Consider the following 26022-nt stretch of genomic DNA (forward strand, 5'->3'; position numbering starts at 1 on the left):
AATGACACTTCTCACAAAATAATCAATGTCATCAGAAGCCCAGTGCTTAGAGAAGGTTGACGTCATGACTCTCCGTACTAGAACTGACGTCCTCACAGTTTGAAACGATGAACAAATATGTGGGTGGGTCGGAGGCGTGGCTCCACTGTAGAACAGCGGACAAGCATGCTGGCACCCTGGGTTTCATTCTCAGCACCGCAGATCAATCAATCCCACCTTACTGGACCAACGAGAATTCAGCAAAGATCTCAAGCTCCCTTAAAGCTATAGTGGCTTCACTTGTGAGACACTGGGAGGCCACAGATGCTGGAGCTCATGGGATTTGCGTCTATAAAACGGTAAGAAATGCTGGCTAAACATACTGAAGACTGTAAACTGCGGGTCTGAACTGTCATAGCCAGGCCAACAGCAGACCCCTTTCCTTAGCAACGCTGGCCAAGCGCCTCGCTTGAAACTGCTAACCTACTTCTTTCTCACAGGACTCGTTTCCTTGCAAAAAATAAACTCTGCTAAAAGTATTCATAACGAAACTAAAATGTGAAGGTACCAGCTCTGTAATAAAGCGAAGTGGGGCGACTGTTCAAGAGATCTGTTCCAGCCATCTGCCTACTGCTGGAACCACAGTAGGAACCCAGGGCTGGCTCCCGGGACAGGAACTTACACGTTTGCACTCTGAATTCTTACTGCCATTTGGGATTTCTGCACTATCCTCACACAAAATAACTTGCTTTGAACGCACATAACTGTTCTGGTGGCAGCTCCATCCCGGCCCCTGGCATCCACATACCCAGAGTCTGGAATGTTCTAGTGGAAGCTCCTCCCCAAGCACCCTCCCTATCTCTCTTTAAACCCTGCTGCATCTCAGAAAGTTCGCCAAATGATGACCCCCGCCCCTCACCAAGAGATGCTCAAGACCATTCACACAGGGTATTTAAATTTGACCCCCAGAAAACAGACACATGGTTTTTCAGTCTCTCTTTCCCATCTCCTGTCTAGAGTAGAGGGGTAGAAAATCACCCAGACGTGTTTTATCCATTAAACCTGGGTTTTTTTTTCTAATTCGGTTTGCTTTGGCCTTTGATTTGGATTGCTGCATTGGTGGAGAGGCTTATCAGAGGTGCAGAAACTTTTCAATAACCTTGGCTTCAAATCTTGGTTTTGTTACCTTTTGGAGAAAACTATCTCTCTGACCTTTAGTCTGTTTGCTTATTTTTGATTTCAGTACAGGGAACTGAACCTTAGCCCTTGGTTTTGACACAAGTTCTCATGTATCCAGGATGGCCTCAAACGTATGATCCTCCTTCCAAGAGCTGAGATTACAGGTGTTTTTGCAAGTACTCTGGCTCGGAGCCTGTTCCTTCGCCTGTTAAACAACAGCACGTACATTCCACATGGGGAGAAAATTGAGCCTTTTCTTCAGCTTTCGTTTTGTCAATCCCATCCGTTTCCCTAAGGTCCACTTCCTCGGTATTGTTGTGGATCTAGAATGCTCTTAGGGAACAGCGGCCTCCTGTCGCTGGCTTGCCTCATCTTTACCTGTCTCTTTGATGAGCTCCAAGCATCCTTTGGGTGTGCACGGAATGAAGCAGTCATTCAGATCACCTCTGGCAAGCTTCCCAGCGCTGATGCTAGTCAACCTAAAACAAAGCCATCAAAGTAAGGAAGAAGGAAGGCAGGCTCTGTTCTTTGGAAACAAATGTGGTATATTTCCAGAAACAGAAGCACAGTAAATAAACCCAGGGGTAGCACTCACCCATCCACGTCCTTGTCGGGCACGATGGCGTTGATGACTGTTTCAGTGTTAATGGGATTCTCGGAATCCAAAGGCAGTTGCACTATGAATCCATGCACACTGGAGTCCTCGTTCAAGGAGATGACACACTTTAACACCTAAAACAAGTGTCATAGTTCATTTGTTTACCCCACAGATGCTGAAACGGGGAAGTGTGGGCTGGGAAGAAGAACCTGGAGATCTGCTGTTTGCAAAGTGTATCTAAGCCCCTAAAAGAAGCAGCCGGGGAGGCACCTCACCGCGCTCATTCACTCGCTCACCTCGGACTCTGTGGACGTTCTCGGTAATTTAAGGTGGGTGGCTTTGATTCCGATCTGCAGAAACGAACACAAGAAACGGGTAAGCGGCAAGAGAGCCTGCGACCTGGGCCTGTTCCTTTGAAGGACTGTGACTAAGACAAAGGAGCGCCAGGCATCACTTCCCCTGTGTGTGGAGAAGAATCAATACATCCTACCGGTAATTCACCTGTTACCTTCGCAGTCACCATCACTGCCCACCCACTCATCTGGGAAGCACACGGGGGTGGGGGGGCGGACTAGCTGTGCTAGGTCACTGATCCTGACCTGCTCAGCAGCTACATTAGGGTCTGCTGGTGGCGGAAAGTTCCCGTGGGAGGGGTCACCAGCAGGATGTGTGTGGGGTGGGGTTCTGGCTTTACCTCCTCAGCAGCTTTCAGTTTCATATTTATATAAAGATTGGAGTCATCTCTGTCGCCAACCTGGAATAATAAATACACGCAAATCAGACGGTTAGGGAAAGGCAAAGTGTACAGAAAAACTCCTGCAATTTTAGTTTGGATAAAACGAATGTTTGAGCTGCGTCACTCTCGATGAAGGAAACTTTTCTGGAAGACAAGGAAGCTGGGAGTGAATACAAGTGGTGTCACTCTGTACCCTGACCGGGCTCAGACAACCCAGGGACAATCCAAAAGGAAAAAGCATGCTAAAGTGGGCTCGATAACCCGGAAGACCAGCCTGCACAATAAGGATAACTCATCGTTTAAAAAGAAAGTGGGGGGGCTGGAGAGATGGCTCAGAGGTTAAGAGCACTGGCTGCTTTTCCAGAGGCCCTGAGTTCAATTCCCAGCAACCACATGGTGCCTCATAACCATCTATAATGAGATCTGGTGCCCTCTTCTGGTATGCAGATGTACATGCAGGCAGAACACTGTGTACATAATAAATCTTTGAAAAAGGTAAAAAACTATAAAAAGCAAATAAACAGGGCTGGAGGGGATGGCTCAGCTATTAAAGGCTACGCTCACAACCAAAAATATAAGAGTTCGGGTCCCAGCACCCACGGCTGTCCCTCCAGGTACCAAGAAAAAAAAAAGCAAATAAACAAAAAAGGTTGTGCGCCTGCTGCCGCCCTGTATCTGCCCTGTGAACAAGGCAGCAGTGTTTTGGGCTACCAGAAATGCAGGATTACTTAGAAAAGTACAGGTAATTAAAACTAAGAAATTATTATCAGACCAGAAAAACACCAGAGGGAGAAGATCCCAAAGGCATCATCCACCCACCTCCTACCCCCCCACAGGCCGTGGGAATGATCACGTTCAGCCACACACTGCAGTGAAAACTGTCAGTGCACTCTGCTAGTGGACACAGAACAGGAGCGGGGTGGGGGGGGGCACACTGGTGCCCGCCTCCCGGCAGTCAGTGTAGGAGCCACTGGACCCTTGGAACCCGGACCCTACTACACCCTGTTTTTCACCCTGACCATGCTTGTGGGTTTTCAATGCAATCAGTTATCTGTAAAAATCTATTTCACAGATGTGTTCCCATGTCCTGGGGGTCAACAGCTCTTTGTAGTAAGGTTTGCGTCTCTCCACACTGCAGAGGGCAAAGCAGTGGTTAAGTGAAGTCCTCAGCACAGGAGGCTGGGCTTCATAACAGAATTTCCAGAACTTTCCGTGGGGATGTGTGAGGCTGCTCTGGGATCTCAGGAATACAGCCTCATTCCCAGTTCTGGTTTTTCCGTATTTGTTTGGTTCTCAGCTTTGCTGACTAATTTGAACTTCAAAGAACTAGGAGAGACCTATGGGGGAACTTGAATCCTGGAAGTTTAGCTTTGTTTTCTGGTCCTGTCTCCTGCATGCTGGATGCTAGACAAGCCCTGAGCATACGGCACATCCCCAAGCTCGGAGCCTCTCACAGGGGAGCTGGTTATATAATCAGTCATAGACTAGATGCAAGAATGTTTAAAGAACATTAGATTCTTGACTGGCAGTCAAGCGGGTGGGTGTAGACTGGTTCCCCAGAACACATCTTAATCCCAGTATGATTTATCAAGAATGTTACTTAAGCATTTCATCCTGAGTGCTAATCCCTTCCTACAAAGGGGCCGTATATCATACTATCAGAAAGACCCAACAAGACAATAATAAGCCAGATCCGGTGGCACACACCTGTAATCCTAGCACTGAGGAGGCTGAGGCAGGAGGGAGATTGGTGAGTTTGAAATCAAGCTGGGTCTCATGTAGCCAAGTCTGATTCTGATCCTCCTGCCTCTGCCTCCTACAAACTGGCCAATGGTTTTTATAATGGGTCAGACAGCGTCTACACTAGGGTTTGTTTTATCTTTACTCTTTAAGACAGGGTCTCACTGGATAGCCCTGGGTGGCCAAGAACTTTTTATATAAACCAGACTGGCCATGAACACAGACATCTTCCTGCCTCTGCCTCTCAAGCACTGGGATTAAAAGCATGCACCACCATACCAATTGGGCACACAGTTGTAATTCTGACACTTTGAGGGAGCTGTGGTGTCCAAGGCCAGGTTCTGTGTGGCTCCACAGCAGGTTCAGTGTCAGCTTCTACTACATGAAACCTGGTCTCAAAAAAAAAAAAAACAAAAACAAAAACCCAACCAACCAAACAATAACAACAACAAAAACAAACAAACAAACAAAAAACCCAAGCTTCTTCCAAAGGAATATGCCAAATGGCAGATGACACAGGTACAAAAGGACTGGGGTCCAGGCTTGGGAGGTCTCAGCCATCTTAGGGGCCACGGTGAGCCTCCAGAGGTCCATGGAGGTAAAATGGAAGATAAGGAGTGGACCACCTCACCAAGTTGGGTCACCGGGTCAAGGATATGAAGATCAAGGCCCTGGGAGAGATCTGCTTGTCCTCCCTGCCATCAAGGAAGCTGTGATCACTGATGCCCTCTTGGGAGCATCCCTAGAGGATGACATTCTAAAGACTGCAGATTTGGGCTACAACGATCATGTTGGTCATGGTGTTAAGTGTTCCAAGGAGATAACCACTGCCATCCAAGGAGCCATCATCTTGGCCAAGCTTCCCATTGTCTTTCTGCAGAATGGTTACCATGGAAACAAGATTGGCAAGCCCCACTCAATCCCACGCAAGGTGACAGGTCACTGTGGTAGTGCTCATCCTGTGTGCCTCATCCCTGTCCCCAGAGGTAATGGCATGATCTCCATTCCTGTACTCAAGTAGTTGCTTCAATAGCAGTATTTATGACTACTACATATCAGCCAGGGGCCGCCCTGTCACCTGGACAACTTCACCAAGGTCACCTCTAAAGTCATCTCCAAGACCTACAGCTACCTGACTCCCAACTTCAGGAAAGAGACCGTTCACCAAGTCTTCCTATCTGGAGGAATTCACTGACCAGCTTGTGAAAACTCACACTAGAGTCTCTGTTTAGAGGACCCAAGCTTCAGCTGTAGCTATAACATAGAGTTTTTATACCAGAAAGTGTATCAAGTCTGGAAAGGAAGGAAGGAAGGAAGGAAAGAAGGAAGGAAGGAAGAGAAAGGAAATCCCACAAGTATCTACTTGGAAAAGATCATGAACATCCTACCGTTTGTTTTGAGTCTGGGCTGAATTGACAGCTCCAGCTGTGCACGCACCCTGGCTGCATGGATGTCCTTTAAGACTGTTGCCTGGACTAGGCAGAATATTGTGAGTGTGAACATGTCAGAATCATGGAAGAGCCAAAATGACCTACGGTTGTCTTTATAGCTCTGTTATCCAGCTCATATCTGATGGCCTCGTAACTTCTAGATAAAACTCGAGAAAGGTCTAAGCTTGACACGTTCAGCCTCTATTAACCCTAAAACCAAGAACGACAAAGATAGTATCTCAGTAGATTACCTTAGCGTAACTCACTTATCTGATCATCCACATGTGTATTTTGTAAACGTGACTGATGGCTTTCTTTGTGACTATAAAAGTTCAGGTGACCTTTCCATGGTGGAAAGTCATTCTGATCCCTGGAATGATCATTTGAATCCATATTTTTCTGATCTATCATGGTCAGAATAAACCATTTTCTTATTTCCTAAAGCAGAGTTGATTTGTATGGTGACAAGGGAGAAAAACAAGCAGGTTTTGGAACCAGCGCTTGGTTGGGGTGCCAAACTCATCCTTTGGGCAAGCCCTCAAGATGCTTGGGGCAGCAATTACTGTTAGGACAGCTTTTACCTTATAGGGGTCATATCACAATTAGTATAGTCACAAATATAGAACCTTTGGACCACAATAAACACTTATCTATGCAAGCAGTACTGCCATCCCATCAGTAAAGGGAGTGTAGTGGGTGGGTTAGGATGAGGGTTGTATTTTACCAAGCGCTTCCTGCTGGAGAGATGGCTCAGAGGTGAAGAGCACTCGCTGCGTTTTCAGGGAACCTGGGTGTGATTCCCAAACCCAAATGTCAACTCACAACCATCTATAAACTCCAGTTCCAGGGAATTCAGGGGTCTCTTCTGGCCTATGTGGGTACCAGGTATGCATGTGGTGCATAGACATACATACAAGCTCATTCATATACTTAAAACTAAACAAAACAAACAAACAAAAAACCCAAGGGTGACCCAGAATGGGAGGGATAGAGATCTAAAGCAGGGAACAAAATCCAAGATCTGCTGTAGGACTATGGTCTTGTACCCTGTAAAGATTTGTTACTTGTATTTTAATAAAACACTGATTAGCCAGTAGCCAGACAGGAAGTATAAGCAGGGTGATCAGAACAGGAGAATCCTGGGAAGAAGAAAGAGTCAGTCTGCAGTCATCATTCAGATGCAGAAGAAGTAAGATGAGAATGCCTCACTGATAAAGGTACCAAGCCACGTGGCTAACACAGACAAGAATTATGGGCTAATTTAAGATGTAAGAATTAGCTATCACCTGAAACTGAAAAGCTTCTATAAAGCAAAGGACATGGTCAACAAGACAAAACGACAGCCTACAGAATGGGAAAAGACCTTCACTAACCCCACATCAGACAGAGATCTGATCTCCAAAATATACAAAGAGCTCAAGAAACTGGACACCAAAATATCACGTAATCCAATAAAAAAAAAATGGAGTACAGACCTAAACAGAGAACTCTCAACAAAGGAATCTAAAATGGCTGAAAGACACTTAAGGAAATGTTCAACATCCTTAGTCATCAGAGAAATGCAAATCAAAACAACTCTGAGATTCCATCTTACACCTGTAAGAATGGCCAAGATCAAAAACACTGATGACAACTTATGCTGGAGAGGTTGTGGGGAAAAGGGAACACTCCTGCATTGCTGGTGAGAGTGTAAGTTGGTACAGCCCCTTTGGATGTCAGTGTGGCAATTTCTCAGAAAATTAGGGAACAACCTTCCTCAAGACCCAGTAATACCACTTTTGGGTATATATCCAAAGGATGCTCAGTCGTATCACAAGGATATGTGCTCAACTATGTTCATAGCAGCTTTGTTTGTCATAACCAGAACCTGAAAACAACCTAAATGCCCTTCAACTGACGAAAGGATAAGGAAAATGTAGTACATTTACACAATGGAGTACTACACAGCAGAAAAAAATAATGGCAGCTTGAATTTTGCAGGAAAAGGGATAGAGCTAGAAAACGTTATTTTGAGTGAGGTAACCCAGACACAGAAAGACAATGATAACATGTACTCACTCATAGTGGTTTTTAAACATAAAGCAAAGAAAACCAGCCTATAAACCACAATCTCAAAGAACTTAGCCAACAATGAGGGCACTAAGAGAGACTCACATACATAGATATAATCTACATGGGAAGTAGAAAGTAGAAAAAGACAAGATCTCCCGAGTAAATTGGGAGCATGGGGACCTTGGGGGAGGGTTGAAGGGGAAATGGGAAAGGCAGGGAGAGGAGCAGGGAAAAATGTAGAGCTAAATAAATATCAATAAAAATAAATAATTCTTTTAAATAAAAAAAGAATTAGTTAATAAGAAACTCTGAGTTACTAGACCAACTAGTTTATAATTAACATAGGCCTCTGTGTGTTTCTTTGGGACTGAACAGCTGCAGGACCGAGAGGGACAAAAACCTCTGTCAACAAAGATCTAAGAAGCAGATTCCTGGGAATGATATTTTGTTTTGTTTTGGACAAGGTCTCTCACAGGAACAGGCTGGCCTTGAACTGCTAGTCCTCTGGCAGCACTGGGAAAGGCGTGTACCACACAGGCTTGAATAGAGATGACCTTAGCCCTCTGGTTGTGACGGTTGGCAACCTTTTATGTAGCCAAAGCAAGCCTAGAGCAGCCATAGCACCGTTTCATTGCTAAAAGACATAGCAGCAGAAATTGTTAGGCTACAATAGATACTTGCAAAATCAATACATTTGAGGTCAATTTTAAATATTATTGCTGAGAAATGGTTTGGCTAGCATAAATTAGGCTGGGTAGTATGGCACACAGCTGTGATCCCAGCATTTGGGAGATAGAAACAGAAGGATTAGAAGTTCAAGGTCATCCAGTCTGAGACCCTTAAGACCCTTTTAAAACCAAACAGATGCTGAAGGAGGCAGGAAGGAAAAAGGAAGGAATCACAACAACTTAAAGAGCTTAACTGGTTTTCTTTGCAATTCTACAATCAAGTACACTTCACTTCATAAAGCAGAGGTTGGGTTTGTAGACCGAGGCCAAGGAAAGCAGGGAAAAAGGAGAAAGTTTATGTACCGTTTCAAAGTTACTTTCTCTGCAAGGTGAGGGGCAGGGAGCCAGAACCACAGAAATGATAGCAGATTGGACAATGTCAGATTACAACTGACACTGGCCAGTTTGGGCAAACTGGCTGTTTTCTCTCAGTGTAGAAAAAACAGTTTGGTGGCATTGAACATTTGCATGACCAACTCCACTTTGACCTCTCGTTGAACTGCTAGACCCAGTGAAATAGCTTAGTCCAATGATTTACAGAAACGAATTCTTTTCTTTCTTTCCTGTTTGCCCCCCCCTCTTTTGCAGTGCTGAGGATAAACTCAGGGCCCAGTGCATGCAAGTGCTCTACCACTGAGCTACACCTCCAGCCCACAGCCGCAATTCTTGACATTTATTTCTTCCCACAGCAAACAATTAACAAGCCAAGAAGTAACCAGTCTCCAAATGTACCAGGTATACACCCACCACACAAATCTTGGTGCTTAGTTATTTGAGGAAAGAAAAAAAAAAAAAAAAAAAAAAAAAGGAAAAGCCACCGCAGCATGGAGCACACCAGGCAGTCGCAGCCTTGTGTGTGTGCATTTCTGCTCTGCTCAGGCTGTGTGGATGAATAGCAGTGTGGGGCGGGGGAGGCGGGACTTAACTACCACTCGTTCTGGAATTTTTAATAAATAAGGGACAGAGGCTGAGCAAAGAATTAAAGGGCATGCATTTGTGCAGACGCGCAGAGAGAATGAGGGACATGGAAGATGATGATTCCGAAGGAAGTTTCAGATGACGGCTGTTTCTGCCATCCAAACCAATCCTTCAGTCATCCACACAGTGATGAAGTAGTCATGTGTGACAGCCGTCCCTTGGTCAAGGCTTCTCATGAGCAATTTCCTTTTAAACTCTGACAACCTTTACACAGAGAGTATGATGCCATTTGCCGTGTGTGTGTGTATGTGTGTGTGTATGTGTGTTGACTTTAGTATTGATCGTACACAAATAACAGGGGGTAAGTCTGCTGGGGGCAGCACAAATCAAGCCAAGGACACTAACCCCACTACTTTTCTACTCCTACTCCGCCGCGGTCCCTCAGGAAAAATAGATGGCAGTTTCAGTGAGGAAGACTCTTGACAAGCAACACCAGTTATCGATGTTATTAGACCTCAACCTGGAAGTCTTTTCAGGATTCTCTGTGAAGAATCAGGAAGTCCCCACAGCTCTGCTGTCTGTGAAGGAAGTTCACGGCTATTAATAGGCGAAGCACGTGTGCCAATCTGCCTTGCCAGATGAACCAGATGCATTTCCCCAACTTTTCTTGAAAGAACTGACAAACAGTGATTACTCAGGCTTGAGTATTTTGCAAATACTTCCTAAAAATGAACAACTGGGCTGGGCATGGTGCTGTACACATATTTGCAATCCCAGCACTCAGGAGGGTGAGGCAAGAGGATGCCCACAAGGCCAAGGCCAAGATGGCCACGTAGTCCAGGCAAGTTAAAGTGCTAAATCCTGTCCCAAACAAAAACCAGTAAAAAACAAAAATAAAATTTGAGTCTTGGTGTGTTGGCTAGTTTAATACCTTTTTTTTTTTTTAAAGGTTTTTCAAGACAGGTTTCTCTGTGTAACAGCCCTAGCTGTCCTGTAGACCAGGCTGGCCTCGAGCTCACAGAGATCCACCTGCCTCTGCCTCCTGAGTGCTGGGATTAAAGGCGTGCACCACCATTGCCTGGCTTGTTTTTTGTTTGCTTATTTGTTTTTTGATTTTTCGAGACAGGGTTTCTCTGTGTAACAGTCCTGCCTGTCCTGGAACGTGTTTTGTAGATTAGCCTGGCCTCGAACTCACAGAGATCTGCCTGGCTCTGCCTCCCGAGTGCTGGGATTAAAGGTGTGTGCCACCACTGCCAGCTCTTCATAATGTTTATGTTAACATAGCAAGAATTTCCTATTGGCCTTTTGAAATAAATTATATTTAACACTTAATGGGGGGGGGGGCTAATTCAGCAGTTAAGAGCACTTGCTGCTCTTACAGAGGAGCAGAATATGGTTCTCAGCACCCATGTTGGGAGCTTACAACCATCACTAAGTCTAGCTCAAGGGACCCTGACACCTCCTTCTGGATTCCAGATGTGGTGCGGGAGAATTGTCTGTATTCTGTCAATCATATTTTAATAAAACACTGATTGGCCAGGCAGGCAGTATAGGCGGGAAAGCCAGACAGGAAGTAGGGGTGGAGAAAAGAGACTGGGAGTATTCTGGGAAGCAGGAAGCTCCCTCCGCCACGCCTGTGCAGACCACCGAAGAGGCAGGATGTAACCTGCCCAGCTGAGAAAGGTACTGAGCTGTGTGGCTAACGTAGATAAGGATAATGGGGTAATATGTGTTATAAGAACTAATAAGTAGCCTGAACTAATGGGCCAATCAGTTTATAACCTAATGTAGACTCCGTGTGATTTTCTTTGGGACTTGCCGGCTGTGGGGTACCGGGTGGGACAGAAACCCCAACAAGCTGGCCCCCATGCTACACAGATGTAATCACATTCACATGTGCACATACCCACACAAGGATACACACTTATACCGGTAATTAAAAACAAAAGGTCCTTTAGGTCAGGGCATGGTGGTGCACACCTCTAATCCCAGCACGCAGGAGGTGAGGCAGACAGATAGAGCTCATTGAGTTAGAAGCTGGGGAATTTCAGGCAAGCCATGACTACTACACAGTAAGACCCAGCCTAAAAAAATAAGTCTTTTAACAAAAGAGTTAATGTACTTAACACACACACACACACAAAAGAAAAAGACCCACCAAATTTTATTTCCAATACAGTAACTATTAGCAGCTAAGTTCCATGAGATCTTTAAATTTTAAGAGTACGAAAGGTCCTAAGAAGACCCAAGGGGCAGGTCTAATGATGCAGCTGTGGGGAGAGGGCTTCTCTAACATGCAGGAAGCCCTGAGTTCCATTCCCAGCACCACACAAAACCAGGCAGGGTGGCACAAGCCTACAGCCCCAGCAGTCGGGAGGTGAAGCAGGAAAATTAGGAGTCTACATAGCCTATATAGCAACTCTGATACCAGTCTGGGATACACAAGGCCCTGTCTCAAGACAAAACAAAAAAAGACTAAAGTGCCCTAAAGGGCATCACACTGGCAGAGAGCAGGATAATCTGGCACCTGGAAGCTGGGTGGCAGAGGGAGCCCACAACGAGACACCATAGTGTGTGAGGTTTCACAACAGGGCAAAAAGAGGCCTGAACTGCTGCTGCTTCTCATGCTGGGGAGAGGCTGGGCAGGGGTGGGGCTAACGGGAAGAGGAGGTCATATTACCTGCAGGATGGCCAGGCCAGGTGTGAAGCCAGGAACTTGCTCCTTCATCTGAGTCACCTGGCTCTTCAGTCGCTCCCTTATTTGCCTAGTGGGAAAGAAAAAGCGTGAGCTTCCATTTCAAGCTTAAGAGAGGCAGGTTACTGGATCATCTCTTGGAAATACAAGCTACCATCAGCGATGGGTTTTTATTTTTGTTTTGTTTTTGTTTTTTTTTTTGAGACAGGGTTTCTCTGTAACATTGGAGGCTGTCCTGGAACTAGTTCTTGTACACCAGGCTGGCCTCGAACTCACAGAGATCCACCTGCCTCTGCTTCCCCAGTGCCGGGATTAAAGGCGTAAGCCACCACCGCCTGGCTTCAGCGATGGGTTTTTATCTGGTATGCCGTATCTCACGGCCTTCCCACCAGTTGCCCAGGCCTCAGTTTAACTTGGATTATTCTCTAACTCCTATTGACAGCAACTGAACCAATAGGTAAGGATAGGAAAGGTTGTCTACAATATCTCAGTTGGGGACTGAAGAGGTAGCTCAGCAGCTAAAGGTAAGACCCAAGTTGGGTTCCAAGCACCCACATCAGGCAGCTCACAAGCGTCTGTAACCCCAGCTCTCGGGGGATTGGGTTTGATCCTGACACACACTCGCGTGCACACACACAATTAAGCAACAAATGTAACATCTTAGTTGTGGCGGATACAGTGCAGTGGTAGACCGCACGCCTAGTGTTGCAAGGCCCTGGGGTCCATCCTCTAGAAACAGAATGAATCCATGAACGGTCATGGCGTCCACAATCCCACAGTGAGTAAAGGAAAACCTGGACACTTCTGGAAGGCTCTGCTTTTCTTCGCATTTCGACTCCCCACATGCTGTCCTGAGACGCCTTTATAGTGGAGAACTCTGGTTTATAACGTCGCGACACATTTTAGTGTGACCACAGCCACATGAGGCCGAGGGGCAGATCGAAGAACGCCGCTCCAAACTCATCATGGATTTATCATATCTTAATTCAGGAAACAGTTGTCCTTACAAAAGATTTAGGTCAAGCACAGTGACACACACCCGTAACCCCAGCACCCGGGAAGCTGAGGCCAAAGGGTTGCAGTTTGAGCCAGCCTGCTCTACACAGCAAGTTTCAAGTCAGGGCTATATGAGGTGAGACTGTCTCCAAAATGACAAAATAGAAAACCTAGACAGGAGTGGTGGCAAATGCCTGTGATCCCAGCAGCCAGGAAGCAGAGCAGAAGAATCCGAAATTCAAGGCCATCCTCGGCCAGACTAGAATTCACAAGACATCTCAGAGGAGGGGAGGATATGGGAGACGGGGGGGGGGGGGGGGGGGGGGGGGTAGAAAGAGATAACAGAGGGATAACCTCTTAAGAAACCAAGATAATCAGTGTTCTGGGATACATATTTCCATACATTCGAGCAGCCAGTTAACTAAGTCACACCAACGAATACACATCCAAATTACCCATGGCACTCACATCTTTTGGAGAGCCGGTTTTGTATTTGCCCTTCTTTGTGCCCGCCTTAACTACACCTGACATACTAATGTAAGCTGGTGCTCAAGCCTCACTCTAGTTGGGACCCTCCCATCTCCACTTCTCCTCGCTTCCCCATCGGGTGTAGGCAACACAGAAACGAGTTTATCCGGACCAGCCTAGTGACCACCACGGTGTTAAAGGCCAGGCCTGGTGGCTCAGGTCAGTAATCCTAGCTCCTCAGGAGGACCAAAAATTCAAGGCCTGTTTGGGCTATAGAGTGAGTTCAGCATGAGTCTGGGCAACTCAGGAGATTGTGTCTAAAAATAAAAAAGCTGGGGGCTGGAGAGATGGCTCAGAGGTTAAGAGCATTGCCTGCTCTTCCAAAGGTCCTGAGTTCAATTCCCAGCAACCACATGGTGGCTCACAACCATCTGTAATGGGGTCTGGTGCCCTCTTCTGGTCTGCAGGCATACACAGACAGAATATTGTATACATAATAAATAAATAAATATTAAAATAAAATAAAAAAGCTCGATGCAGGGTGAAACTTCAATGAGGCAGAAACAAATTACTTAAGTTACATAGAACTACCAGGCAAGCCAGTACACAGCAAAAAAAAAAAAAGTCTCAGAAAAAAAAAATCAGAGTTTTACTCAAAATTTCCAAATTTTATTTCTAGTCAATTATCTTATTTTTTTCAAAGCATTACTCAACACAAGAATATAGTTCAAAAACAGAATAGATGGACCACAGGGGTTTTGTTTTGTTTGTTTGTTTGTTGAGACAGTGTTTCTCTGTGTAACAGCCCTGGCTGTCCCGGAACTCACTCTGTTTTGTTTCGTTTTTTTGTTTGTTTGTTTGTTTGTTTAAATCAGATTTGACCTGGATCATGGACATAGCTCTTCTTTTTCATGTTTTTGGACACAGCTCTCCCATGAAACAAGAACAGCTGCCAAGTTCCCACTTCCTAGCGGCCCCAGCCTTTGCTGTTCCCTGTCAATGACAATGAGCTATCTCATGGTGCCTGGCAACTGAGGAGCTGTGTCAGGTTCCCAGGCTGGCCCCTTCTTCCAAGCTCCCTTCCCTCTAGCCTCTGTCAGGACACAAACAGGAACACAAAGTGCCTACGTTCAGCGCTCTGTTGCGCAAGCTGGGCTTGGTGCACATGCCTTTAACCCCAGCAGCTGGGAGGTAGAAGCAAGAGGGTCAGAAGTTGGAGGTTATCCTCAGCTACACGGTGAGCTCAAGTCTAGCCTGAGCTACATGTGAATGTGTCTCAAAAAAAAAAAATGGAGGAGGACAGAGGGGCATGTGATAGGCAAAATTTTTTACCTTATCCTAAAGGAAGCAAAACCTATGCTATACAAGTACGCCCAAAACAAAAAAAGGCACAAAGACGGCAGGAATAAACGAAGAAAAGAAACAAAAGAAACAATAGATGAAACAGATGGACACTTGAGATTACCCCCTTGTCACGTGGGAAGGCAGGAGAGGCTCTTTGTGCCACTCACAAAACAAACACAGGATCACAACAGGCCAGTGACTTTCTAATCAGCTGGCAGAAAGATGCGCACCTGCCAACACCCTGAAGTGGGCAACCGGCGGAAACATGCGAACTGGGATCCGGGGCCAGCATGGAGACTATTTTATTCTGGCGTGACGGAATCATCCCAGGGTCTGGAACATGAGTCACACGGTCAGTTGTCCATTGTTAAGTTTGTTCTGGTTGTTGAATTGGAAAGGGATCAGGAACGTTACAATCCGCGGTACTAGAAGGAAACCACTGCCACTGCAGAATCCAGCCAAGATTGAATTACATCACTACTGACGGTTTAATTAAAAAGAAAAAAAAAAAAAGGGATAGAATTCTAATCTCCATGAAGCACATAGAAAACGTCACAGTTATACACAGACCCTGAGCTTTGCGGACCATGAAATCGCAGTGGAAAAACAATTAACTGAAAGTATTCTAAAGTCCACAGCAGACTTCACACTGACACAGCCCATCTATTTACCAAATCTTCTGAAAGGAATTGGCCATTGGAGACCTAAAGTTGCAAGTCTAGGGAGAAATAAAAATAAAAGCACTCAGCAGGTGGTAAAGCTACGGGAACTTAGTCCCATAGGTGGTGAATTGGAAAACACTGGCTTCGCTCAGTAGGATAAGACCATAGATCAGAATGTTCCAGAGTGCTAGGCTACCATTTAAAATAGCCTGGGTTGAAGTTTCCTTTAGGGGAAAAATTGGTATTAGGTGGAATCTAGTTACACTGACTCCCTAAACTTTTCCTAACAGGCAGCTCTCTCTCCAGTGAAGGTTCGTGTTTTTCTGTATAGCGGTATCTATAAGTATATGCAGGAACACCCATGTGTTTGGAGGCTGGAGGAGAACCTCGGATGTTGTTTTAAGTCCCTTACTGGCTTGGAACTCACTTAAGCTAGCTAACCAATGAAGCACTGGAATCTAGGCCTTAAAAAAAATTTACTTGAGCCAGGCGTGATGGCAGACGCCCTTAATCCCATCAATAGGAAGTAGGCAAATCTTTATGAATTTAAGGTCAGTCTGGAATACATGAGGGTCCAGGTTAGCCAGGGTTATACAGCGAGACCTTGTGTTAAAGACAAATAAGTAAATAAAAATTACTGTGGGTGTATGCCATGGTATGTATGTGGTCAGAGGACAGCTTGAGGGAGCCAATTTTCTCCTCCCACGGTGTAGGTCTTAAAGGCAAAGTCATCAGGCTTGGGAGCAGGTACCCTTTACCCACCGAGCCGTCTCACCGCCTGCTTTCTTTCTTTCTTTCTTTCTTTCTTTCTTTCTTTCTTTCTTTCTTTCTTTCTCTTTCTTAAAGCCATCTCTATTTCTATTACTTTGAAGAAGGAAAAGCAGTCTGCTTTTGCTATCTGGATTGGCTACTCAGGACCCTAAAATAGAGGAGGAGGAAACCTGAGTCCGCTTCAGCTGGAGCAGGGGAAGTTGAGGAGCTACCAGGGAGCATGGGGAGAAAACACAGGCACAACCTCTCCTGCCCTCATGAAGCTGCCCTCAAAGCCATAGGAAATTAAACGGTAGTAAGTCCTTCAATTTTTTAGCCCATATTTCCAGAAACTTGAAGTGCTATCACAGAACAACTTCCTAGTCATTACAATCGTGTGTGTGTGTGTGTGTGTGTGTGTGTGTGTGTGTGTGTGTGTGTGGTTTTTCGAGACTCTATAGTTTTGGAGCCTGTAAAGGCGTGCACCACCACTGCCCTTCCTACCCTACACCCCCCCCCCCCACAATGGCTCTCCATTGCCCTTTGGCTAGATCTTCCACATAAGGACTCCAGAGCAAAGCCAGGCCAAAAGAAGCTACTGGAAATACTCTGGTCCCCGAACAGATCGACCCATGCCCGATTCATGGCATTCTTCAGCAACCACTGCAATCTAAGGGAAGATGTTCATCGGTCTGTAGGTAGGAGCAATCAGTGCCGAAGCGCGCGCAGAAACCCGAGAGCCACGGTGCACCACTCACATCTCTCTGGTTCTGACCAGCGGACACCAGGAAAATAACCACAGCCAAGTGGATATGACGTAAGAAGTAAGATGGAGCCGTTTTAAGATGATACTGCCATCTAGTGGGTAGAAACCAGCGGTGCAGCAAAAAGATTTGGTTGTGAGAGGCTTCAAAAATGTATCATTTAAAAAGTAGACCATGTGGATGTGGGGGTCCCTGCCTTCAATCCCAGACTCAGGAGGCAGAGGCAAGGGCACCTCTTTGAGTTCAAGGCCAGCCTGGTCTACATAAAGTTCCAGGATAGCCAGAGCTACATAATAGAATACTTGTCGCAAAACCAAACAAAACACAACACAGTAGGCTATACAGATAAAGAGATGGGTCAGTGGTTAAGTAACTGCTGCCTAGCCTGATGACCTGAGTTTAGCCCCTGGGAGTCACATGGCAGAAGAGAAATGATTCCCAAATTGTCCTCTGACCTCCAAACACAAGCTGTGGCATGACAACACCAAGCCCCTCCACCCCCAACCAAATAAAAAGTAAAAAACTAAAAAGTAAGTGTAATAGCAGACCACCACTGTTGTAGAATATGATCTTAAGGTGTGTTACTTTTGTTTATGCTCTGGAACGTCTGTTTAATGATGCAAAGATTAAATAAAATTCACCTGCGATCAGCAGCTAGCTGACAGGAAGTGGTAGGGAGGAGCTAGGTGGAGAAGGGGCAAGAAAAGAGGAAGGCTTCCAGCGGCTTGCTATTCAACCTCTCTGGGAAGCAGGATCTACTTCAGCCTTTGAATCTTGAGTTCCTTAGCAGGACAGAGATTTAGACAAATTCCTTTGGTAGCTTTGAAAGAGCTGGTGCCTGAGGGAACAGAATTTCCTCAGGCTGCAGCTGCCAACCACCGCCCGGTGGCTACAGGGTTGCAGCTGCTGGCTAGGATGGCGGCAGCTTAAAAGGCACCAACAATTAAAGACTCACTACACACAAAATTAAAGTAAATGTAATAAAAATTTAACTTTTAAAAGATTTATATATTTATTTATATGCACTGGTATATGCATCGTGTGTGTGTCTGATACCTGTAGAGGCCATGGGGTCATATCCCTGGAACTGGAGCTACAGGTGGTTGTAAGCTACCATGAGCTAGGAACCTAACCTGGGTCCTCTGGAATAGCAGCCAGGGTTCTTAACCCACTGCCCCAATAAAAACATCTTAATAAAATTAAAAAGTTTAAATGGCAAATTAAAAACCAGCAGTGGTGGCTCATGCCTATAATCCCAACACTCAGCTGAGGCAAGAGGATTGCTATAAATTCTAGGTTAGGCTGGGCTACAGAATGAGCCCTAATCCCAGGTTAATGAGATAGCCCAGAAGAGCTTGCTGCCAAGGCTGACAACCTGAGTTCAATCACTAGAACCCAGGTGGTGGAAGCAGAGTGAGACCTAACCTCAAAATAAATAAACAAGCAAATATACAGATGGGTTATAAATTCATTCGAGAAGAGTAACAGATCCTGGTGTATGCAGGAAGGGTAAGGTTCTTGAACAACGAAGTCCTGACTCTGACTGCTACCCTACTCCAGGAAGGAGCAGATCAGCACCTACTCAGCTCCAACAAGCCCCTGACGTTAGACACGCAGACCACAGGGCTGGGAATGTAGCTCAGGGGCCAGGCTGTTGGCTGGCACACAGAACCCTCCCTCTGCCAGCTTCAATGCCCAGTACTGCAAGAATGCAGAATACAGCACGCTAAACTCTCCACTGTCTTTCCAAGAGTCAGACACCCAGATTTTCAATATAACCTCAGACACGAGTGTGTTGCAATTTTTAAAAATAATTCTGCAAGCCAAACAAAACACTTGGCTTATAAGCTACTGTTTTGTTGCAAGACAGTTAGGAGACAAGATGGGACGGCTCTGCGTACAAAGAGCTTAAGCAGCTGTGACCGGCTATGTGCCAAGAAGGAAGTCACGCCAGTGGGTCTTCCAGCACGGGCCCTGCACCAGCTTTAGTCTCCATCTATCATTACCAAACCGTAGATCTGGCTGTCAGAGCTTGTTGTGGTGACAGGGAATAGCTGCCACAAGTCCCCTGTAAACTGGGACATCATCGCCGGGGGTGGGGGGGCTGGGGGGGACGGACGGACGGACGGACGGACGGACACGGAAGTCGAAAACATATCTGCTTGAAGAGGAAGAGAGGGTAGGACACCAGTACACTGTGAGGAACTGACTTTGCAAGCTCCATTTTAAAGAAGGGGCATCATCTTAAGCCATATTCTGAGCTGGGGGGCCGGTGATCTCAGCTCCAGAAATGTGCCGCCATAGCAGACATTTGAACAGATGCCCTAAAAATGACCAATTAAGATAGGGAGTGGGGCCATAAAATGTAACACGGTCCAGATGTTCTTGGGAGGCATCCTGTCCTTGAAGATACCTTGTCAGTGTTAGGTTTTCATGCCCAAAAACTGACCAATGGTTTCAGAAACTACCTTATCCTATGCCTTTCTTACCCAATCCCAAGACAATAAGACACGAGCTCCCCTGATTATGGCGTTTTCCCTTTAAAAGTTCTGCCCTCTCAGGGCTCCCTGCCACACTCTCTGCACCCACCATGCTGGGGTCCTGGAAAGGTGTTGGTCCAAACTTAAGTTTGAATACTATTAAAAATCCTCATGTAATTTGCATCGGAAATCCAGCTCCATGAATTCATTTGGGGACCAGAAACTTGGGCATAACAACACCAAAAAAAAGCCCCATGTTTCTGCTCTAGAGAAGATGAAAGGAAAACCTCAGGTAAAAGGGCCGAGAGCTCAGCACCTGTTTGGTCTCTAGCCCCCACATCTGATGGCTGCGGAGGAGGGTCTGTCGCCCTTTCCTGGTTCCCATGGGCACTGGCACACACGTGCACACACATATACAGACAGACAAACACACACAATTAAAAACAAAGTGAATCTTAAAAAACAACCCTCCCCCCAATCTTTTATTTTTGTTTTTCGAGACAGGGTTTCTCTTTGTTGCTGGCTCTGTAGACCAGGCTGGCCTGGAACTCACAGAGAGATCCATTCACCTGCCTCTGTCTCCCAAATGCTATGATTAAAGATGTGCGCCACCACACTCAGTCTAAGAAGTCTTTCCAGAAAGAGGAATTAATTAAAGGAAGCACCCCTAACAGAGAATGCAGGATTAATTACAAGCAAACACGAGGGAAAGCCAAACAGATCAAGAACAGACCCCTGCTCCCAGCTAAGAACCATAGCAAGGTGGTCCTGACACCAGCAGACCCTCCCCTGTGCCCCTCGCCCTCTTACAGAGTTCACACTTATGCCGGGGGAAAGTTTCACCTCCATTGTGAGCTTTGTCACCTAAAGAGGGCCCCTCAGTTTTCCACCAGCCACCCGTGCAGTTATTTACTAACTAGGGAGGTCAAAGGTCCAAGGCACGGGTTATTTTTGGCTTAGAGTCTTCTTCTCCACAACACTGATAGGCTCACAGCCTAAGTCCAAGCCACTTTGACAAGAAATATGACCTTCGTTTTCATGAACACTGAACCCATACCACAGAAACTATCTGTGAGAGCAGAGCACTCCTCCCTCCCTGCTCTGGTTCTCCCTGTCACCTGACATCTAATTTATCATGCCCATATAACCATCAAAAAACCCTGAGGGGAGAGATTTGGGCTGTTTATTTTATTTTATTCACTATCGGAGTTCTGGGCTTTGAAGACATCCTGGCATAGCGAAAGCACACAGACAGCACACAGACAGCGCTGAGCAAACACCCAAGGGACACATCACTGTCTCTATTCCTGGCCCTACCCCTCCCCTCACAGGTTCCCAGATAGTTTGGGCTATAAAGACCTTCCCCCAAGCAACAAAAACAAAAGGACTGAGTCTAGTGGCAGAGGGCTGGAATCCTAGCTGAGAGGCTGAGGCAGGATACTGAGTTTGAGGCTTGCCAGGGCTATTGAATGAGTTCAAAGCTAGCCTGGGCAATTTATTGGGAGCCATCACAAAATAAAAAGTAGAAAAGAGAATTAAGGAAATCATAGTTCAGGTGTAAGTATTAGGCTCAAGATTTAGTCTCAAAGGCCAGGAGTGAGGTGAGGATAGATGTCTTTGGTCCAGCACAAGGAAAAGTCCATATAGACTGTGAATAGAGCTAAGGTATATTGAATACTGACTACATGTAAGGAAGATTCTTTAATGTTTCTCTGCTAAGAACTCATTTAGGTAGCTGCTGGTGGTGGTGGTGGTGCATACCTCTAATCCCAGAGGAAGGAGGGATTTCTGTGAGTTCAAGGCCAGCCTGGTGATGTGGAAAGACTCTGCCTCATAAAACTAAAGCCCTCATTTCATTTTACTAGAAACCCAGTAATAGATATTATGTTTAATTTACGCCTGAGGAAATTACAGCACAGACGTTAAGAAATTTGCTTAAGATCACACAATTAGTAAGAAGTGATAAAGTTTCTAGGTGTTTTAGATACAGACATAAACAAAACTGCATATGTCACATATTACCTAAGTCATTTGATTATTTTTTTTCATGTGTTTGAGCACGTGTATATATGCACCAGGTATGTTCTTGATGCATAAAGGGCCATCAGATCCCCTGGAACTGGAGTTACAGATGGTTATGATCTTCCACAAGGGTGCGTGGAATTGAACTCACATCTTCTGGAAGAGTAGTCATTATTCTTAACCACTGAGCCATCTCTCCAACCATTTTTTAAATGGCGCTTATAACTATTTAATTTCTCTCCACAATCAAAACCCATACTACCCAGTCCCATTTACTTGTCAAGATGAAAACTTAAATCATCTCTTACAATCTTCATTTTGTTTTGTTTTCTATTTTCCCCCCGAGACATGGTTTCTCTCTGTAACAGCTCAGACTGTCCTGAAACTCGCTCTGTAGAACAGGCTGGTCTCGAACTCAGAGACCCACCTGCCTGTCTCCACCACTGCCCAGCTCTTGACAAGCTTTCTAGTAGGAACACTTCGAGAAAAGGGCACAGTAAAAGGTGTGAACATATATGAATATACACATTCAGAAGTAGAAACAATGTATTTCAGCAAACTACATGCTGAAAAGCTAGTTAAACTAGCCAACAGGCATACACCCACACTCTCCTCAGCACCACTTCCGAGGGCAAAGCAAATTAAAACCACTGGGATAGTTTTTCACATTCACTGGGATGTATACTAAAAGGGAAAGGCCAAAAAGGATGGTTCAGCAATTAAAAGATCTCACAGCGCAAGCCTGACAACCAGTCTGATTCCTTCATCCATCCATCAGCGGAAGGAGAGGATTTCCCATGGATTCCTTCATCCATCCATCGGTGGGAGGAGAGGATCTCCTATGGACACACAGCGAAGCACAGAGAAAAGGGTATCCTGGTACCATTGGTGGAAACACGAGTTCATGTGATCACTAAAGAAAATTGCATGGAGTTTCCTTTTAAAAATCAGATCTATGCTACTGTGGCAAAAACCACCAAAATGAAGCAATGGGCTGTGGATATCTGGCACCAAGGCTTCTCCAGCACCAGTGGCTGTGGGGCCTGGACCAACACCGCCACTCCTGCTGTCGTGGGCAAGCCATCATCAGAAGACTGAAGGAACTGTAAGGCCAGTACACGCTACCTAAATGGGCTAATTTATGTTTTAAAAAATAACTGCAGGATGGGGCTAGAGGAATGGTTCAGTGGTTAGGAGCACTGTCTGCTCTTCTAGAGGACCCAGGTTCAGTTCCCAGCACCCCTATGACAGCTCACATCTGTCTGTAACTCCAATTCCAGGAATTTGACAACCTCACAGATACACAGTCAGGCAAAATACCAACGCACACAAAATAAATAAATTCTAAAAATTACACAGTACTGGCCGGGGTGGTGGTGGCGCATGCCTTTAATCTCAGCACTTGGGAGGCAGAGACAGGCAGATCTCTCTCTGAGTTCAAGTTCCTGGTCTACAAAGGGAGTTCCAGGACTGGATCCATAACTACTGGGAAACACTGTCTTGAAAAAAAAAAAAAAACTAAAAAATTACATAGTACTCTATAAATATGTACAGCATATGTATCCATTAATTTTTTTAAAAAAATCAAATTAATTTTAATTTTTTAATTGTATTTTATATGCATTGGTGTTTTGCCTGCATATATGTCTGTGCGAAGATGTTGGATTACCTGGAATTGGAGTTACATTTTGAGCTGCCATGTGGGTGCTGGGAATTGAACTTGGGTCCTCTGAAAGAGCAGCCAGTGCTCTTAACCATTGAGCCATCCCCCCCCCCAAAAAATTTTAAAAACTAAAAACAAAATAGAGTATCAGAGCTAACAAACCCTTTCCTAAATGTGAGCAAAGAAAATTAAATTACCTTATAAAGAAGTCTGCGTACTCACGATAAATGTAGCGTTATTCACAATAGCCAAAACATGGAAACAACCTAAGTTGCTCCTGGCCTTTCTGAAGGCTGCTTTAGGACATTAGGTGCTCTTCTGAGCCCAGAGCATTGCACATGCCAGTCAAGTACTCCACCACTGAACGAACAGCCACAGCCTTAATAGACAAATGGATAGAGACTGCAGTTAGACTGCAGTTAAACTGTGGAATATCATCTATCCTTAAAAAAAGGAGATCTTGTCACAATATGGGTGGAACCGGAGGGCACTATGCTTCGGGAAACAACCCTGGCAGTGCAAGAAATCTGCCGTATAATCTCACTTATGGTGGGTCTAAATCCATGCGGACGGCTAGAGAATAAAACAGGGCTGGGGTAAAACCAGATGTAGTCCAAAGAATACAAAGAAGGAAACAGTGTAAACATAAGAGGTCTGGAGTGTTGGGCTAAAGCCTGAGGACTGTGGGTACCCAAAGAACACTGTATCCAGGATTGTGTGGAGTAAGTTCACTTTAGCAAATCTTATAAAAGAGGGTAACCCTGTGAGACCACCACCCATGCGCTTACTTCACTATAACAAACATTTACTGCCTATATGCATCCCATATTGAGCCAACCTCAAATATACATATTAAGTTTTAAAAAAAATATTATTTATGTGCATGTGTGTATGTAAGTGTATGACACGCCTGCGCATCGGCATCTCTTCCCTTGGAGTTGGAGTTACAGGCGATTGTGAGTGGTCTGACCAGGGGGCTAATAACTAACTGAGTCCTCTGGAACAATGAGAAGTACCCCTAAGCCCCAGGCCACCTCTGCAGTGTACGAAGGCTTATTTTAAGAAAGAAAAAAGCCTGACAGTACAGACCTCTAATCCTAGCATTTGGAAGATGTAAGCACTAAATTAGTAGTTCAAGGCCAGGCTCAGCTACATTTGAGTTTGAGGCAAGCCTGGGCTACATGAGACCCTGTCTTTAAAAAACAATAAAAACAAAAAAGAAAAAGTACTCAGATGTATGCATTAGGATTTCTAGTCCAAAAAAATGTGTGTGTGTGGGGGGGGGTTCTTCCTTGCCTTTGAGCAAGATTCACCAGGCATTTACTTATATTTCTCCTCTTTGTTCACCGTCCCAGCCTCCAGTAAAGGATCCAGATGCCCGGGGTAGGTTTCACCACCATTCTCTAAAAGCCTCTACTGATAAAGCCAAGGGCTTTAACAATTTACGTAATTTAACAATTACGGTTAGCCACAGCAGTTACTAAATAACCAGTGATACCGAAAGTCCTAAAGGCAACCTTCAGTAAGGACACAAAATATCCCTTTCTCTCTGCCTCCACTCTCCTAATTCCCCAACATTCACTCCCCAAACAAAGCAAGGAATGCCCAGAGGTTAAGCATACTAAATAGCTCAATTTCCAACCCTCTCCCCGCCAAAAGCAAAAGGATGCTACTTTGTGGGAGTACATTCGGCAAACATTGCCACTAGTTAAGCATTCAAATCTGCAGCGCCAGAACAGGCGAGGTCAAATGGACTGTGGAGGAGAGTCCGCACACTGGAGCCAAACTAAAAAAAGTACGTTTAGTGCCAGGACGGATAGGCGGCTGTTAAAGCGCGAAGCATGAGGGTACTGGGGTTGTCGCTCAGTGTGCAGCGCTTGCCTTCCATGTGCGACAGCTTGAAAGAGGAGCACTAACCGGAGGAAGAGAAAGTAAAATGCAGTCATCGGTGTACTGAGGAATGTGTTGGACCAGAAGAGATCCTCTAGGCCGGGTGTGGTGCCGCATGCCTTTAATCCCAGCACTGGGAAGGCAGAGGCAGGATGATCTCTGTGAGTTTAAGGCCAGCCTGGTCTATAGGGTGAGCTCCCGGATAGCTAGGACTCTGTGGAGAGACCATGTCAGAAAACAAAATAAAAATACTCAGAAAGAGACCCTCTGTCACAAAACAACCGTGTCAAGTCACGCCACAATCGAATTACTATACGCAAGCGGCTATGCGGGGTTTCTGAGTTCTGCCTCTCCAAGCAGAGTCCGGGAAGAAAGATGTCGCCAGCGGCCACACTTTTGAGAGCAAGACTTGCCGCCAAAACACAAGCGTGCAGCCAACGGGCATCCGATTGCAATCACACACTGGGCCGGGGATCTGTTTCTCTGGCTTCAGAAAACTGATTTCCAGCTTCCAGGGGCCGTCTCGATGTCCTCCCTTCCCACCCAGCCCATTTGATTATGCCACAAGCACCTCTCCTGCAGAACCCGGGTGCATGGAGATCCCGCACGGCCTGCCCTGAGCCCGCCACCCCTATCAGCAATGGCAGGTGCTTACGCGGAGACCACCTTCCCGTTCAGGATTCCCGCCGGTGCCATGGCCTTTACTAGTCTGCCACCCACGATGAACAGATTCCAGTCTCTCCGCGGGCGCGCGCCGGACGGCACGACCCACGTGGTCAGAGGAACCTCCCGGGGAAATACAGTCACTGCGCCTGCGCCCCGCTCCCAGCCGCGAAGGTGAGCGGGCGACCAGGAATGACGTCGTTGGTCCGCTGACAGCCGAGGACCTGGAGAGTCTGCGGGAGCCGGAGGGCCCAGCAAGATCGTC

The 26022-nt window shown here is 45.8% G+C and overlaps 1 protein-coding gene across 3 annotated transcripts in view; it reads right to left on the minus strand.

The window, feature by feature from the left end:
• Nucleotides 1-26022, minus strand: part of Mthfd1 (methylenetetrahydrofolate dehydrogenase, cyclohydrolase and formyltetrahydrofolate synthetase 1) — a 66977-nt gene extending 40955 nt beyond the window's left edge. The window contains exons 1-6 of one of the 3 annotated variants that reach the window (XM_087911743.1): nt 25750-26022; nt 12041-12125; nt 2451-2510; nt 2053-2106; nt 1754-1890; nt 1537-1637 (exon numbers count right to left, since the gene is read on the minus strand). In XM_087911743.1, coding sequence (XP_087767869.1) covers nt 1537-1637; nt 1754-1890; nt 2053-2106; nt 2451-2510; nt 12041-12125; nt 25750-25790 — 478 coding nt within the window. In that variant the 5' untranslated portion in view covers nt 25791-26022. Of the gene's footprint in view, nt 1-1536; nt 1638-1753; nt 1891-2052; nt 2107-2450; nt 2511-12040; nt 12126-15093; nt 15171-25121; nt 25166-25749 lie in introns of those variants that run through there. The other 2 variants (XM_048415646.3, XM_085697511.2) reach the window with 2 other exon arrangements.

Source organism: Myodes glareolus, chromosome 11 (assembly GCF_982192425.1).
Source record: "Myodes glareolus chromosome 11, mMyoGla1.1, whole genome shotgun sequence".
Lineage (NCBI taxonomy): Eukaryota > Metazoa > Chordata > Mammalia > Rodentia > Cricetidae > Myodes > Myodes glareolus.